Source organism: Stigmatopora nigra, unplaced genomic scaffold (assembly GCF_051989575.1).
Source record: "Stigmatopora nigra isolate UIUO_SnigA unplaced genomic scaffold, RoL_Snig_1.1 HiC_scaffold_25, whole genome shotgun sequence".
NCBI classification, from domain to species: Eukaryota; Metazoa; Chordata; class Actinopteri; order Syngnathiformes; family Syngnathidae; genus Stigmatopora; species Stigmatopora nigra.
Window position 1 is genome coordinate 606,231 of NW_027551604.1, and position 18,749 is coordinate 624,979.

The 18,749-nt window shown below is 36.0% G+C and overlaps 1 protein-coding gene across 1 annotated transcript; it reads left to right on the forward strand.

Moving 5' to 3' along the window:
• The first annotated feature begins 486 nt into the window (after nt 1-486).
• On the forward strand, nt 487-16,632 carry LOC144192245 (calcium-independent phospholipase A2-gamma-like). The gene is made up of 10 exons (XM_077711354.1): nt 487-641; nt 896-1,991; nt 2,824-2,973; nt 3,044-3,195; nt 4,156-4,250; nt 4,935-5,106; nt 5,968-6,025; nt 6,133-6,327; nt 12,810-13,017; nt 16,164-16,632. Exons 2-10 carry the CDS (start codon nt 963-965, stop codon nt 16,439-16,441), a joined length of 2,337 nt encoding a protein of 778 aa, XP_077567480.1. The 5' UTR covers nt 487-641; nt 896-962; the 3' UTR covers nt 16,442-16,632.
• The last annotated feature ends 2,117 nt before the right edge of the window (nt 16,633-18,749 follow it).

Genomic DNA, 18,749 nt, shown 5'->3' on the forward strand with positions numbered 1-18,749 from the left:
ACAACGTATTGACACAGTATCGCCACCAACTGGTATGGAGTAGGGATTTTGACTTCTTAATTTTTTAATTTTTTTTTACCGCAATGCACTTTTTGCGTGTCCTGCAATAACAATTTTGTGTTTTATCTATTTATATAAAATATAATATATTATTTATTGAATATTGAAACGTGTTTACTGTTTTACGCCAATCCCAATTCGAAATATTTTTTTAAATTGACATCAAGACATTGCTTTACTTTTTAGTGAACACTATATCTAATGTATCTTTATTATGTATTTGTACACTAATGTAAATATTCAGTTGCCTTTTGCCCCAACAACAACAAAGTCTAACCCCGACAAATGTGCTTGAATTATGACTACAGTTTAGTGTTCGTAGTTTCCGGGGGAGAAATCCAGCCAATCAACGTTTCCAAATTTAGGGGGTCAATGGCTTACCAACCAATAGCACGCTTCATCACTTGTCACGTGTTTGTTGTTTTTCTTTTCGGGTCGACGTCATATCACTGGAAATCAAGCGTCAGCTCGCAACTCAGTGGCCGTACTTTTGTCATTTTCGACGCTATGGTTGGGTGTTGCCCGATAAAGTGAACTTTAAACATTGCCGGCCACCTTGAGACGACGATCTAAGCGCTGTGGTATGTTTTGCGTTGTTTTCATTTCCTTTGTTAGTCCGGTTAGCTAGCGGCAGGGTCCATCTCACTTTAGCCATTCCATAGCCATTTTGTCCATTTTTCTGAATGAATTTGTTCTTATTTCCAATCTTTGTTCAATTATCATATTATTTACATGGATGTAAACATTGTCATTCACGTGATTTTTTCCCTAGTTTAACCATTACCATTGTCTTGTTTGTTATGCCCCTCCCATTTTTGTTGTTGCTCCTCACCAGGGTCGTATGGAAAGGAGTGTAGAGCTAAAATTTCATCTGATGGAATGAACACTTGACACGGGAAAGTATGAGTCATAAATGGTGTCTCACTTTCTGGCCGAAACGAAACAGAACATCTTACCCATGGCGTTTTCGCAAATACACACCCTCATCTTTTCCCTTCTCAGGTACACGACCCTCTTCATTCAATGTCCAGAACCCACGTGACGTCAAATCCGGCCGGAGACACGCCCCCCACCCTCGACTCCATGCTCAGAAACTCCACACGGGTGGCTTACGTTTAAACACGTCGGCATCGCGCTGGTCTACGGGAATCAGCCAACACATGTCTCGAGTAAAAACCACATTGGACAGCGTTTCCAAAGCGGTGACGCGAACGGACCTTCTCTCCAAATTTTCCCGCCTCAAGACCAACGCGTTTGGAAAAAATGCGCCGTCGACACCAGAGTCAAAAGTTGTGGAAATTACTCCCATTTCACCTCCCTTAAATGCATCACCATGCTCTTCTAGTGCAACCACGACGACTCCATCTCCTGACGACATATCGCAAGCTAGCACCCCCGCGATTGTGACCATAGGGGGAGCTAAAGAGGAAAAACGGATACCCCTCACCTCAACCGTCAAGCCGGACAAGCCCGACGAGTCATCGACGGAGAGCGAGAATCTCCCATCTGATGCCCTTTTCCACCCGAGCAAATTTTCCGTCAACTTGGACGAAACCTATAATTACCTAGCCCATCATATCAATTCCTATTTTGGCAGCAGTACGCTTAAAAAGGACGCGGAAAGCCAAGATGACGCTTCCCGGGCGCTCCAAACGAGTAACCCGGTGGATAATAAGTTAGAAGCTGTTCCCACATCCCCCAAGAAAGGCATTAGCCATTATTTGTCCTACTCGGCTCCCACGGTGCAAGCTTTTGTGGGGAGCTACATTGCTCCTTTGGTTCCCAAATTCAGGACGGGTGAGGCCAAAAACGCCAGTGATGACGTGGTGAAGACGGAGAGTTCTGCGGTCAAGCAAATTGAGGCATCTGTCAGCAAAGAGCAGAAAGTGGTAGAAGATAAAGCCAAAAAACTTTTGGTACAAAGGGAAAAGGTATGTGCTAATACAGACAGGGTTGGGCCACATTGACTTTAAAAATGTGACAGATGGGCGGGGTCAGCACAAGATAGGATACATGTAAAAAAGTGCATCCGTTAACAGTAAATATGAAACATAAACAGAAAAAAAGGATTCAAGTATTAACATACTCATCATTCAAGTCAAAAGTATAAAGTACAAAGTAAAAAGTAAAAAGGAATGTATTAAAAAATATTAAAATGTCATTTAAAAAATGATAGAAGGGCTGTAAAACACCAAAAATCAAATAAGAGTGGACACAGCTACTGCCAATGGCTTACATCAAATGGCGCCATCTTGGAGAAAGAAAAAAAATATTTGGACAACGTCGGCGGGCCGGATTAAAAAGGCTATCGGTCCGTATGTTGCCCGTGGGCCGTACTTTGCCAATCCCTAGGCTAGTAACATAGCTGTTAACTCATTATTAATGATTGCAATTCCCCTTATTAAATGATTAAAAAAACACATTTTCTCACATGGGCGCACATAGAAGTCTCAAATTTTCTACAAAATGGACGCGGTGCCAAATCAGTCGGTGCACTCAATTCAAGATTCTGTAGACTGCGAGTTTCAGCATCAATTTTTAGATTTTTATGAACTTCATAAAAAAAATTAAAAAATTAAAAAATTCCCCCATAAAAAATCCACTATGTAGTGAAGCCGCGATATTTGAGGGATTACTGTAACAAGCAATGTACTATACACACATGAAATAGGTTTATTTTTGGGCCTAACCCTCAATTCCAATGATAATATTCCAATTTTTTCTTCTAATTTCTAAATATGGTTGACATTTTTCATCTTCCAGATCATCGCCAGGGTGAGCGTAGACAACCGGACCCGGGCGCTGGTGCAAGCCCTCCGCAGGGCCACCGACGTCAGGGTGTACATCAGCCGAGTGGAGGACCTCAGCTACCATCTGCTGGAATTTCCCGAGACTTGTGGGATTGCAGTTAAGGTGACTTTTGGGAGCGCGTTTGCTCATCTAATATACAAATAATCATCGGATATGTTTGCCTGTCGTCCAGGAAAAGGTGATCCCGTGCCTGCTGCGTCTGCAGCAAGCAAACGACCCCGGATTGAGGGAAGCCGTCCGAGAAGCTCTGGCTCTGGTGGGCTACAGCAAGCCCGTCAAAGGCCGCGGCATACGCATTCTCTCCATTGACGGTGGAGGCTTAAGGTAAAACTTTACCGCTACTACTCTTCTTTTATTTAGGAAAAGATTGACTTGTAGACATTTTAGCTTGGGTTATTTCATCAACTCAGTTATTTTATATATACACATACTTCCTAAACTGTGGCATTGAACTAATATCCTCCTATGTAGAATAGGCTAAATATATATGTATGTATGTATTATGCATGTGTATTTGTGTATTGTGTGTGTATTTGTGTGTGTTTGTGTATTTGTGTGTGTGTTTGTGTATTTGTGTTTTGTGTATTTGTGTTTTGTGTATTTGTGTATTTGTGTTTGTGTATTTGTGAATTTGTATATTTGTGTATTTGTGTTTGTGTGTATTTGTGTATTTGTGTGTATTTGTTTGTGTGTATTTGTATATTTGTGTATTTGTGTGTATTTTTGTGTATTTGTGTGTTGTGTGAGTTGTGTGTATTTGTGTGTTGTGTGAGTTGTGTGTATTTGTGTGTATTTTTGTGTATTTGTGTTTTTTGTGTATTTGTGTTTTTTTGTGTATTTGTGTTTTTTTGTGTATTTTTGTTTATTTGTGTTTTTTTGTGTTTTTTTGTGTATTTTTGTGTATTTTTGTGTATTTTTGTGTATTTTTGTGTATTTTTGTTTATTTTTGTTTATTAATGTGTATTTGTGTGTGTATTGTGTGGGTTGTGTGTATTTGTGTGTGTATATTTGTGTATTTTTTGTTTGTATGTATATATATACACACTTGCTTTAAACTCTATTGTCTTTTTTTGTTATCTTTACAGTACAGCTTGTCACGTCCTTTTTCCCCCTTCCATATTCTAATAAACAGTGAAGTAATATCTTCCTATATAAAATAGGCTAAATATGTACATACTGTCACTTTAAACGGTATATTGTTATCTTTACAGTCCAGCTTGACACTGGACATGTGCATTCATAATGACTTTTTCTTCTCTCTATTACTGTTGTTGTACTTTCCAGAGGAATTCTTGCCCTTCAGACTTTGCACAAGTTGGAATGTTTGACTGGCAAACCCATTCACAAACTCTTCGATTACATTTGTGGCGTCAGCACAGGTGCGTTCTATTTGTGGCCCAATCTTGTTTATCCCAAATAACATGACTATATAAATACGACCACTAGGGGTGCTTTAAACCGGTTTTCCAACCAACAGAGCGAAAAATGAATGTGAATACGTATTACAAGTTTAAAATTGATCTATTACAAGGTTAAAATCAAAACATGATGAACTTTAAATGAGGGATTATAACATTTAAATTGTCTAACAGTCATTTAGAAGTTTATTTTCTTTTAGTTTGATTTCTAGGGCGATGTAAAGTATGCATAAACATATTTTTTTGGAGTAATACTATGAAATTTAAGTCATATTTGGAGAAAAGTCATCATTTTGGAGGTTTATTGGATTCCTGATGCTACAAATTTGATGAAAATAACTATTGTTAATATAAGTGACATAGTTTTAATGAAAAAAATTCAGATTGAGATTTTTTCAATGCAAAAAAGGGTGCTAGAGCTAAAAAAAATCATCTCATTTGCCAGAGCAGCAGCATTTTTAATAGTCAATTTAGCCTCCAGATTGGCTTCTAATCACCAACACAAACCTGCATGACTTCCAAATATCCATCTGGTTCACAGCTGCTCTTTATTTCTTTATTATTTTTTAATCACAAACAAATTTCAATGTAATATATATGTCAGAACCGGGTAATAATTGTTCCTATCTACTTTTTTGGTGGAAGGTGCAATCCTGGGGTTCATGCTGGGAATTTTCCAGCTCCCGCCGGGCGACTGTGACGATCTTTACCGCAAGCTTGGCTCGGATGTTTTTAAGCAAAACGTCATTGTGGGAACGGTAAAGATGGGCTGGAGCCACGCCTTCTACGACAGCGAAGCTTGGGAGGCCATGCTCAAGTTAGTGTCTTGATGGGAGGAGTTTAAAAGCAGTGTTATGGGGTCATTTGGGGTCACCTTAGCTCTGGGGTGGGCGTATTTTTGGGCCCGGGGTGGGCCACATTGACTTTAAATAATGTGACAGATGGGCCGGGTCAGAACAAGATAGGATACATATAAAAAAGTGCATCCGTTAACAGTACATATGAAACATAAAAAGAAGAAAAGGAATCAAGTATTAACATACTCATCATTCAAGTCAAAAGTATGAAGTACAAAGTCAAGTAAATAAAGGAACGTATTAAGAAAATTAAAATGTAATTAAAAAAAGATGGAGGGGCTGTAAAACACCAAAAACAAATAAGAGTGGACACAGCTAAAGCCACTGGCTTACGTGTGACGGCCATCTTGGGGAAGAAAAAAAAACATTATTTGGACAACGTCGGCGGGCCGGATTAAAAAGCCTAGCGCCCCGTATGTGGCTCGAGGGCCGTATTTTGCCCATGTCTGGTTTAGTTGGTAGTTATGTGAGGACAGTGAAACAAATGAGAGAATTTACATACAAAGTACACTTCTACTTACAAAAATTTCTGTCCACTCTTATTTGTTTTTGGTGTTTTACAGCCCCTCGATCGTTTTTTAAATGACATTTTAATATTTCCTAATACATTCCTTTACTAACTTGACTTTGTACTTTATACTTTTTATTTTAATGATGAGTGGCGAGTATGTTAACACTTGAGTCCTTGTTTTCTCTTCATGTTTCATATGTACTGTTAACGAATGCACTTTTTTATATGTATCCTATCTTGTCCTGACCCTGCCCATCTGTCACATTTTTTAAGTCAATGTGCCCAGTGATTTTTTCCCCTCCTGTTACAGAGAGAAAATGGGATCCCACCTCCTTGTGGAGACTTCGAGAAACCCGGACTGTCCAAAAGTGAGTTCTTGTCACTCTTAACAAATCGAGAAAGTCCTTATTAAACCTTGTCGTATTTTAAAATGAGCTTTCATCACCTTGAAACCGATTCCCCTCCGCTCCACCAGGTGGCTGCAGTGAGCGCGATCGTAAACCGAGGCACCCCACTAAAGGCCTACGTGTTCAGGAATTACAATTTGCTGCCGGGGGTGCGTTCCCACTACCTGGGGGGCTGTCAGCACCAGCTCTGGCAGGCCATCCGAGCCACCTCGGCGGCCCCCGGCTACTTCCAGGAGTTCCCCCTGGGGAGTGACCTCCATCAGGTCAGTGGGCAAACACGCTTCACGCTCCGCCGCCTACTTTTTGATGGAGACGTGCGTCCGCCATTGTTTTTTCTTGGGTGTGTTGCAGAACAACTGCACTTGTATTCCACTTACCGTTTAACAGATCGATATACATAATGCCACTCTGCGGGGTAATTGCTTAGTCAGAAAAGTGGGAAAGTGCATGAGTAAGACACCTTAGTAAAGACAGGACGTTGGGATAACATACGGGTGTCAAAGTGGCGGCCCGAGGGCCAAATGTGGCCCGCCGCGTCATTTTGTGTGGCCCGGGAAAGTCAATCATGAGTGCTGACTTTCTCTTTTAGGATCAAATTCAAATGAAGAGTATAGATGTATATTATGTTTTCTGATTTTCCCCCTTTTAAATTAATAATTGTTATTTTTTAATCATTTTTTTCTGTTTTTAGTTCAAAAATCATTTTGTAAAATCTAAAAATATACATCTAAAAAAGGCTAACATAAACATAGTTTTAGAACTATAAAAAAAGACGACCCGGGGGCCAAATGTGGCCCGCCGCATCATTTTGTGTGGCCCGGGAATGTCAATGATGAGTGCTGATTTTCTGTTTTAGGATCAAATTCAAATGAAGAGTAGAGATTTATATTCAATTCCCTGATTTCCCCTCTTTTAAATCAATAATTGTAATTTTTCTGTGTTTTTAGTTCAAAAATCATTTTGTAAAATCTAAAAATATATTTTAAAAAAGCTAAAATATACATTGTTTTAGATCTATAAAAAACCTAATATTCAGGTCTTTCAATCCAGCTCATTTAATCCATTTATATAAAAAAATCTAAATATTTTATCTAAAATGGCATGAAACGGAGTCGACGTTAACACATCCTGCGAACCAACCCGAGTCTGACACCCTTGAGTCCTTACAGGAGCTAAAATACGACTGTTGTGCTCTATCCGTTTGATGTCTTTTGATTTTGATGGCGTCGGGCGGAGACGTCACCTTGGCTCGACTTTCAAGGAACAGATGTTCTTCGCACTCCATGAAATCTTTCAATACATCTACGGCTATATTTCTCAATGCTTCTGAATTGAGTCGTTTCGGTGAACGAGAGTCATAACAAGAGCCGTGATGACAACACACTGGCATATTAGAATGTAGAAGCTGCACAGGGTAGCTAGGAACACTTGATGGTCTTTTGGGCTGTGTATAATCATCCTCTGCAGTCTTTTTCTGTCGACTTTTGTGCAGTTTTAGTGCCACACTGACACAGCAAAATGTAAAAATATACGGCTTGCCCTTTAAAATGGTGACTTTTGGAGCACAAATGGAGAAAAATGGTTAGAACACAGCATTTTTTTGGATGAGGACAGTCAAAACATTTAAAGTTTTCTTTGGTAGACTGTCATGGTACTTAAATGGTGGACTCTGGAAAACTGGGGTGATCTGGAATACCCGGTAAAGTTGCACAAATAGGAAATACAGTGTTCCCTCGCTACTTCGCGGTTCAGCTACCGCGGACTCAGAGCTTCGTGGATTTTTTGGGGGAAAATAATACAAATATTACATTGAAACAACATATTTTACAGTTTTTTTTATGTTATAAAATGAATTTCACTCTTTCTACCCGTATTCTATATGATGCACTGTATACAGGAGGGTAAAATTTATAATAAAAATAAAAATTAAAAAATGTAAAAAAAAAAATAAAAAAAAAAGTTTAAAAAAAATTGAATTAAATTCAAATGAAGCATTTTTGAAGGGGAATCCCTACTTCGCGGAAATTCACTTATCCCGGTCCCCATTAACCGCAATAACCGGGGGAACACTGTATATGGCTTGTCCTTTAAAATGGTGACTTTTGGAGCACAAATGGAGAAAAATGGTTAGAACACAGCATTTTTTTGGTTGAGGACAGTCAAAACATTCAATTTTTTTCAAGTTTTCTTCAGTAGACTGTCATGGTTTCTAAATGGCGGACTCTGGAAAACTGGGGTGATCTGGAATACCCGGTAAAGTTGCATAAATAGGAAATAGGGACGTATAAATGTCACCACATTGCAATACACCCACCGGTTGGGGTGTGCGCCAATGAAATGTGAGCCCGACGTGCCATCTTTCTGATGTCATGGTTGTCATCTGACAAGGGAGTCATCTCACAGTTTTCAACCCACATCCATAAAGTCATCCATTTCATTCAGGAGACGACAATTAGCCTTTTGTTAGCATGGAAAAGGGTTGTCCAAAAATGTGCTTGAAGAGATGAGGCAACTTTTCGTCTGAAATGTTGCATTTCTGGGAGGATTTTTAAAAGTGTATGTGTTGGCATTTTGGAGTAGAAAGGCTATTTGTCCAATTTGTCTCAAAGCCAGAGAAAAGTGAAAAGCTTTCCTGGCAGCCAATCACAAAGAAGTGCACCATTTGAGAAGTTACGTAATGGACGTGTCTGTCTTTAAGGACTAACGAGGGTCGGTCCCTGACTTTTTTTCAGGGTAACGCGCTCGTAACATAACATAAACACATTTACATGGACTTTGATGACGAGGAAAACACTCAAAAATATTGTTTTATTGTAGTTTAAGCTTCTGGACGTGGGATTTTTGGGTGGTCTTTTTCGTTTTGCTGGGAAAGGACAGTAAATCTTAAAGGCTTTCAATGTCCATCACCCCCAGATGAGTCTTTTGTCAGCCGGGGTGGGGCTCGCTGCAACCCCACGCTGACCTTTGGGACCCCGGGACATCCTAAAAGAAAGGCAGATAAAGCTTCAGTGTAATCCAAAAGTGTCAAAGGTGCGGCCCGGGGGTCAAATCTGGCCCGTCGGATCATTTTTTGTGGCCTGAGAAAGTCAATGATGAGTGCAGACTTTTTGTTTTAGGATCAAATTCAAATGAAGAGGATAGATGGATATTACATTTCCTGATTTTTTTCCCCTTTTAAATCAAAAATAGTCATTTTTTAATCAATTTTTCAGTTTTTAGCAAAAATAATTTTGTAAAATCTAAAAATATATTTTAAAAAAGCTCAAATGAAGATTGTTTTAGATCTATAAAAGACGAAATATTCAGGCCTTTTAATCCAGTTCTTTTAATCCATTTGTAAAAAAAAAAACACTTTCAGTTTTAGGATAATATGTATATCATACATTTCCTGATTTTCACCCCTTATAAATCAATTAACTATTTTTTTTATCATTTTTTCTGTGTTTTAGTTCAAAAATCATAAATCTAAAATCTAAAAATATATTTAAAAAAAGCTCAAATAAACATTATTTTAATTTATAAGAACACAGAATATTGTGGGCTTTTAATCCATTTAGAAAAGAAAAATCTAAATATTATATCTAAAAATTATTACATTTCCTTATTTTCCCCCTTTTAAATCAATCATTTTCATTTTTTAATCCATTTTTTTTCAGTTTTTAGTTCAAAAATCATTTTGTAAAATCTAAAAATATATTTTAAAAAAACCCTCAAATAAACATTGTTTTAGATCTATTAAAAACGGCATATTCAGTGCTTTTAATCCAGTTCTTTTAATCCATTTATAAAAAAAAAAAAATCGAAATATTCTATCTAAAATGGTCCACATAAAATCAAGTTGACGTTAGTGCGTCCCGTCGGAATCTCAACATCTGCTCATTACTGCCGTTTCATCCTAGCGCCGCTTAGCTCTCGTTACGTGTGTTCTGTTTCCCCGATAACGTCCGTCAGGGAACGCGGGTGGACTCCATAAACTCAAATATACCTGACAAAAAAGTGTTGAATACCTTCGACTGGGAAAAAATAACCAGCAAACCTACAAAAGGTCGGAAGAAACGTTCTTAATTCAAAGCCACAACGAACGACACAGCTGGCCGAGCCAATGGCGTCTTGTCCAATTGGGGTTTGCGGGGGGGACGGAGGCAGAATGTGTCTCTAATAGGCTAACTGTCCTTGGACAAAGTGTGGAGAGAGAAAAGCCATAACGAGAGTCTCACAGTTAAAGTCAGTGAGTCTGAAAATGCAGACACGGTGGAGCAGGAGATAAGAGAAACTGCTGAGCTGCTCTTTCGCTTTTTTTCTGCGTCTTCCAATACTTCCTCTTCCCTCGTTTGGGATTAATGTCTTCATGTGCCAGCATCCCAAATGCCGCATATATGCCCAAGTAGTTCTTTCAGTTTTAATGCGTACTGTATTTTTTGGCTTATATGTCATATTTGTCACCAAAAATGGATGACTGAATTGAAGGGTACGGCTTATATGCGCATAAATCAGACTTGACATGGACGAAACTGCAAGGTGACAAAAGACGAAATAACACAAGACAATGCGGTCCATGTAGTTAGTTATATCAAAATTAAAAACAAGATAAATAGATAAAATTCTATATAATTTGACATCTATGATGGAAATTCAACAAAAATGAATGACCGAATAAAGGGTACGGCTTATATGCGCATTAATTAGACTAAACACATTTTATTTTGACGTCTACAAATAAAATTCAACAAAAAAAAGTATATTGCATAAAATGTAAAATATGATTACCGTATTTTCTCGCATATAAGCCGCATTTGGCGTAAAAAAAATTCCTGAATCCTGGGTACGGCTTATATGCGCATAAATTAGACTTAGCAAAATTGTTTGTGACGTCTATGAATTAAATTGAACAAAAAAAGTATATTGCATAAAATGTGAAATATGATTGCCCGTATTTTCTTGCATATAGGCCGCATCTGTGGCTAAAACATGATGACTGAATCCAGGGTACGGCTTATATGCGCATAAAAAAGGTGACAAAGACAAAATAACACAAGACAATGCGGCCGATACGGTCATTTATATCAAAATATAGAAAAGATAAATAACATAAAACGCTTAACAAAATTGATTTTGACATTTTTGAAGGAAATTCTAAAAACAAACAAACCATATTTCGCCTAAAACTTGAAAAAAGGCAAGAAAATCCGGTACAAGTCATTCCATACTCCCGATTCACTTGCAGTACCACTCCCAACCTCCAAAATCCTTTGAACCTTTGCCTTGCCGTGGGCCGTCATTACCCCGTGTGGCCTCCGGGGGGAATTGCAGCCTGCCAACTCCCTCGACAGTCCTTTGAATCCATTCGACATCTGCTCTCAGATAAAAATGACATTATTATTTCCTGGAAGAGCAATAAGACCAAGACATGAAGTTGCAATTTAATGTCGCAGCCTTGTAAACAAGCCCCTCCCCCCTATACCACGACCCCCCCACCCACCACTAACCCAACCAGGCGTCTTTAATGAGGACTTGGCCCGGTGTTTTTGATCCCGCAGCAAAGCCCGCAGTCCCGTAGGCTCATGCCTATTCATCAATGGTGTCCCCAGTCACGGCACCCCCAGCGCACCCCCCCAACACCCCCCCCCCCCCAATAGCCTTAGGTGGAATATGGATTCAAAGCAAAACCACTCTTAGGCGGATGTTGGATTTCAAAAGCAGGCAGAAGCGGAGAGCCGCAGAAGTGAAACAATTATAGCGTGGCGTGCTTTGTCATTTGTCGGAAGGGTGCCGGAGCTTCATTGATTTCTTTGATTTTATTCACGTAGATTAAGGGTGCCGAATTCACTTTTATCGATGTTTAGCTTTCATACGATGTGTCTTGCAATTAGGCTTAAGAAATGAATTGATTAATTAATTTTCGGCTTTTCTGATTGTCATTTTTGGACATTCATATTGGAACAAATATTGTCTTTGAGTCTGGAAATAGCAAATACAGTAATCCCTCGTTTTTTAAGGATAATGTAGAGCACACATGGCTGCGATAAACAAAAAAACAGGATCATCCCAATTTAAAAAATAATAAATAATATTATACATTTTTTTAAATTTTACTTCAGTGCTGAGTCCTAGTAGCAAGTGTGGATTTTAACATTTTTATGAATAAAAAAAAACTATAAAAAAATTACCCCAGAAAATAAAACCTGATGTCGTGAAGCCGCGATATTTGAGGGATTACTGTATTGCGTTTTTAAAAATGTATCTACTTACAGTGTATAATAAAAGGGACAAGAGGCACTATTTTCGATATAATATTTCAATATTTTTGAAGAAATTATTAAAAGAACTGTCACAAAATCCCACAAAAAATGCCTCTTGAACTAAAAACAACACAAAAAAACAATTTTAAATCAATTTTTTGAATGATTAATTTAAAAAAAAATGGAAAAACAGCAAATATTATTCATACATCCTATAATCTTTATTGGAACTTCCTCATAAAAAAACATTATATTGTATTTTATTGTATTATCATCTACTTAGTGTATTATAAAAGTGACAATTAGAAACATTTTCAATATAATATTTCAATATTTTTTGAAGAAATGATCAAAATCCCGGAAAAAAATGCCTCTTGAACTAAAAACAACCCAAAAAAACAATTTTAAATGAAATTTTTGAATGATTAATTTAAAAAAAATGGAAAAACAGCAAATATTATCCATCCATTTCTAATCTTCATTGGAGCATATTTGTGTTTTGACAGGATGGAGGTCTGCTGATCAACAACCCCACGGCCCTGGCCATCCACGAGAGCAAGTGTCTCTGGCCCAAGGCGCCCCTGGACTGCGTGGTTTCCGTGGGCACGGGTCGCCTGGAGACGGCGGCGGCCAAGGCCAGCGGCGGCGCCACCTCCTACACCAGTCTCAAAACTAAAATCACCAACGTCATCAGTAGCGCCACAGACACCGAAGGTAAGACCAAAATACTATCCTAACGCTAATATTTCCCATTACGGGCTAACATTAAAAACTAGCAGACCATATTGGGGTTTGTTTAAGATACATAATGAATATTTAGTTTGACAGAAAACCTTCATTGTGAGTGGAATGAAATTGTTTTGAAACCTTTTGATAATTAATTTATTTTGATTATTTTAACCATCTGTGTCAAAGTGGCGGCCCGGGGGCCAAATCTGGCACGCCGCATCATTTTGTGCGGACCGGGAAAGTCAATGATGAGTGGCGACTTTCTGTTTTAGGATTAAATTCAATTGAATAGTATAGATGGATATTAAATTTTCCGATTTTCCCCCTTTTAAATCAATAATTTGAATTTTTAAATCAATTTTTTCCTGTGTTTTTAGTTATAAAAATCATTTTGTAAAATCTAAAAAAAATATATATATATATAAAAAAACTAAAATAAACATTGTTTTGGATCTATAGAAATGGAATATTCAGGGATTTTAATCCAGTTCTTTTTTAATCATTTTTTTTTCAGTTTATAGTTCAAAAATCATTTTGTAAAATCAAAAAAGAAATTAAAAAAAAGCTAAAATAAACATTTTTTTATCTATAAAAAATGAAATATTCAGGGCTGTTAATCCCATTTTGTAAAATCCCAAAATATATTTTTAAAAAAGCTTAAATAAACATTGTTTTAGATCTATAAAAAAACAGAATATTCAGGGCTTTTAATCCATTACTAAAAATAAAAAATATCTAAATGTTATATCTATATTTAAAATGGTCCGACCCCTGAACTAGGTCTACAATGTCTTCTGTGTCTGTAAAATTCTAATCTAATCTATTTTTTTATGGAATTGAACAGATTATTTTCAGTTTCAGTTTGTGAGAAGTAATTTTCTCATTTTAATACAGACTTTTGCAGTTCTTATTCATGAATCTTCCATGAAAAGCTCCAATTTTCACCTGCAAATCGATCAACTTGCAGCAAATCTCCCAAAACGTGTGAGGAATCTCACATTGTGTGCAAAAAAAAAATACAAAAGCAGTTTGCACACGCCAGAGCGGCGCCTCCATTTGTCGGCCTGTTTTGGCACATTTGGGTCAAAATCAATGCCAATTTCTTTTTCAAAAATATGCCCGCAAAGTACAAGCAACCCATCCCTTAAACCGCAGTAAAGTGAATAATAAGAACGGTTTCTAACCGTGTATAAACTTGACTACCTGTCAGGTGTGGCAAATGACACACAAATTGTCTTTTTCAAGAACTTTGTGTCCTTTTTGGACACCACCAATTTGAAAAATGATGATCCTCATGTCCTCCCTTGCCCCGATACCTCATTCGTTATATCACAGGTGTCAAAGTGGTGGCCCGGGGGGCCAAATCTGGCCCGCCGCATCACTTTTTGTGGCCCGGGAAAGTCAATGATGAGTGCCCACTTTCTTATTTAGGATCAAATTTTAATGAAGAGTATAGATGGATATTACATTTATGGATTTTCCCCCTTTTCAATCAATAATTGTCAATTTTTAATCCCATTTTTTTCTGTTTTTAGTTCAAAAATCATTTTGTAAAATCTAAAAATATGTTTTAAGAAAAGCTAAAATAAAGATTGTTTTAGTTGTATAAAAAATGAGTATTCAGGCCCTTTTAATCCATTTATAAAAAATATCTCAATATTCTATCAAAAATGGTTAAATTTCCCGATTTTCCCCCTTTTAAATCAATAATTGTCATTTTTTTAACCATTTTTTCTGTGTTTTAAAAAATTTGTTTAAAAATCTAAAAATATATTTTTAAAAAAGCTAAAATAAACATTGTTTTTGATTTCTAAAAATCGGAATCTTCAGGGCTTTTAATCCAGTTCTTTTAATCCATTTATAAAAAAAAAAATCAAAATATTATATCAAAAATAGTCCGGCATATGATCTGTGGGTGTGTATTCCCCCTCAGTGTGTAAATGTGTTTGTGTGTGCGTGACCTAGATGTTCCTTCTCTACACTTGGTGGCGTGTATTTGGGATTAGCGCTTCTCCCCGGATCCGCTTGTTAAAGAAGAAAAAAAATCTATATATTTGTGAAAACAGCAGATTAAGTGATGTTTGTTACAGCCTTGCCTGGCTAGATTCGACGCAGGCTTCGCAAGTTTGCCGCACGCTCTTGCTGGATCATGGGCCCTCCTCAGGGCACGCTGTAAAAGATAAACGCTCTTTGGCAAAAATGGATGGGTTTCACACTGTCAAATTCTTAAAAAGTTCAAGTTTTCAAAGTGGCAAAGTCGTCCGTCAGAGGCAAACGCAACCAAATATTGGGGTTTAAATTCAGTTCAGAAGATTTCGATTAGATTGATTGGTTGAACTTTATTTCATGCCGTATTAGGGAAATTGGGCGACCCGGTGGAGTGAGTGGGTAGTGCATGGGCCTCACAGTTCTGGGGTTCTGGGTTCAAATCCAGGTCATGTCCATCTGTGTGGAGTTTGCAAGTTCTCCCTGGGCCCTTGTATTTATTATTATTGTTTTTTTATTATATATATATAATTTTTATTATATATTTTTTCTTACTATATTTTTTATTATTATATATTTTTATTATATTATTTTTTATTGTTTATCATTTTTATTTATTTTGATTATATATTTTTTATTATTTGATTTATTTATCATTTTTATCTTATTTTATCATATATTATTTATTGTTTTTGTTTATTTTTTACTTTTTAATATATATATTTTAAGCACTGACATAATATTTAATAATAATTGCTTAATCCAGGTTCTGTGGGTTTATATATTTTTATTATGTTTTTTATTATATATTTTTATTATATTATTTTTTAATTATTTATCATTTGTATTTATTTTTATTATATATTTTACATTATTTTATTTATTTATCATTTTTATTTAATTTTATCATATATTATTTATTGCTTTTATTCATTTATTTACTTTTATTATATATATATTTTAGCACCGATAAAATATTTAATAATAATTGCTTAATCCAGGTTGTGTGGGTTATCTCCAGGGTACTCCAGTTTCCTCCCACATTCCGAAAACATGCATAGTAAACCGATTGGACACTCTAAATTGGCCCTAGCTTTGATTGGCTGAGACTTAATTTTTCTTGGCGTTCCCCTCCTTTTCTCCAGAGGTCCACGCCATGTTGGACGGCTTCCTGCCGGCCGACGCCTACTTCCGCTTCAACCCTCACCTGAGCGAGGACATCTCCATCGACGACAACCGGCAGGAGAAGTTGAACCTGCTGCGGGCCGAGGGTCTTCGCTACCTGGACAGGAACGAGGAGAAGCTACGCAAGGCGGCGCGCATCCTGACCACGGAGAAGAGCTCCGCCCAGAAGTTCTCCGATTGGCTGGGGACACGGGCACACATGTATGACTCCTTTCCGTGGAACTCCTTTAAGTTTTAGGCAGTTTTTCACCTGGAAAATGAAGAACTTTTCCTTATTTCTGACCTAAAATCTCACAAATTAGACCCTTGTTTCTCAACCAATGAGCTGCGAGGTTACTACAAGGTTGAAAATCAAGATATGATGGTTAAATGATAGATTTATTACAAGGCTGAAATTGGGAAACCATAATTTTTTGACTTATTTTTCCATAAAATTAACCTGAAGGTTTTTGGTTTGTAGGGCATCAAATTTTGCCGACATTTTTTTTAGCGTAATATTCGGTGCATAGAAGATAAGAACTAGGTTAAGGTTACTATTAGTCTGTCTGGTAAGTGAGCACACTAAAACTTGTACTGAAACATTTTATTATTTGTTTTTTAGATCAGTTACCGGGCAAAAAAAAACACTTTCAAGTCCAAATTTCTCAGGAAAATGATTTGATTGGTCCAATTCTCGCTATTTCCATCACTCAACACTGTAAAAAATGTAAACACGGGTTGAAGGAGCATGTATAGATAAAAAAAACACTTATTTTGAGCTATTAATATTACTGTAAAATGCACAAAATGCAGCTAATGTCATTGACTTTGAACCAGAAATGATATCAGCTGGCCCAGAGTTGTGTAAATACATATTTTGATTGATTTTTCCTATGCTTGAAAATGAAAATGCACATGTTAGCAGCTGTAAAAAACCACGACTTACCTCACAAATGTTACTCATTGTTTTAAGATGTAGACTTTTATCAGTGTTAAATTGTATTTGATTGAGGCATTTTAATTACCTTTAAAAAAATAATAATTATGATGCATGAAAGAGTGTGCATATTTTATTTGAGTTTGCGGAATGTCGCCATCTTGTGGACGTCCTGTTTGTTTGACTAGGTCTACAATGTCTTCTGTGTCTGTATTGCTACTGCAAATGAAATATAATGTAATCTAATCTAATGTGGTGATTCTTCCCAATGAAAATAAGACATTTGATCAGTGAATTTCATCTCTCGATTTTTTTTTGTTTTAACATCAATTAAAAAAAGGGTTTTGATAGAAAATGATATAAAATGGTAAATTACTATTGGTGGACATTGAGTTTTAATAAGGAAATATGACTAGATACACAATTTAATCGCAAAAAAAATCCTGTTTTGTGGCGTATTTTATATTTCAAAATAAATTAGAAATATAAAATTAGACACAAAACAGTATTGTTTGCAATGTACATATAAATATACATATAAAAATGTGTCAATGTCTAAGTTCTTCTTTCAAACTTGATATATAAATATAAATAATATACTTTTTGATTTAATTAAGTAATTAAAAAACGCTAAATCGTGAATTTGCGATAAGTGAAGACGCGCTAATCGAGGGATTACTGTATATTTGTGGCCCCGCCCTATAAAAATGGACAGAGTTAACAACCAATAACGACTCAATCGAACAAAACAAGCCCCTCCCCCCAATCTAATTACGCAATCGCCTGGAAGAAGAAATGCATTGAAGTTAAAGGTTGGTTTTGTTATTATCTTAACTAGCAAAAGTATTTTTATTCTCAATGACATCTCGAGCCACCACCAAAAAAAAGAAGAAGGAAAAAAAGCCTGCTTGTTAGGACTTAATTAGTTTTGCTGGAAGCGACTGATACTATTGGATGATAAGAAATGAATTATACATTTTCCAAAATGACAAAGTGACTGTGTCCTTGATTGCCCCATTTTTTCTTATGTTGTTTTTCTTTCTGTTTCATAGATATGATTAACCTAAATAGTGTCAGTTTTTCTTTTTTTGGAAATTGCACCCCCCGCGAACCTTGTGAGGATAAACGTGAATTAATGAATGCTGTTGGCCATAAAAAGTTAGTTTGGACATCACTGCATAGCATAGCAACATTAAATGCTCATTCATCCATTTTCTGAACTTCTTATCCTCACAAAATAATATTAATAAATACAATAATAATATAAAATATATAATCAAAAAAATAAATGTTAAAAAAATATAAAATACAAAAATAAATAGTAAAAAAAATACAATAATAAATAAATAGAATAAAATATATTTAATAAAAAATAAATAGTAAAATAACATAATACAGTAATATATAATATAAAAATAAGTAGTAAAAAACATATAATACAAAAATAAATAGTAAAAAAATATATAATCAAAAAATATATAGTGAAAAATTACATAATACAAAAATAAATAGTAAAAAAAACATAATAAACAACAACAAACAAACATATAATCAAAAAACTAATATTAAAATACAATATAAAATAAATTAAAATATAATACAATAACAAAATAAATAGTAAAATAAAATA

What these genes read in the sequence shown, in the direction of transcription:
- LOC144192245 (XM_077711354.1), top strand. Translation starts at nt 963, where the DNA reads ATGAGTCATAAATGGTGTCTCACTTTCTGGCCGAAACGAAACAGAACA. An exon ending in GAAACCCGGACTGTCCAAAA is followed by an intron (nt 6,026 to 6,132) that starts GTGAGTTCTTGT and finishes CCGCTCCACCAG; the next exon opens with GTGGCTGCAGTGAGCGCGAT. An exon ending in TGGGGAGTGACCTCCATCAG is followed by an intron (nt 6,328 to 12,809) that starts GTCAGTGGGCAA and finishes GTGTTTTGACAG; the next exon opens with GATGGAGGTCTGCTGATCAA.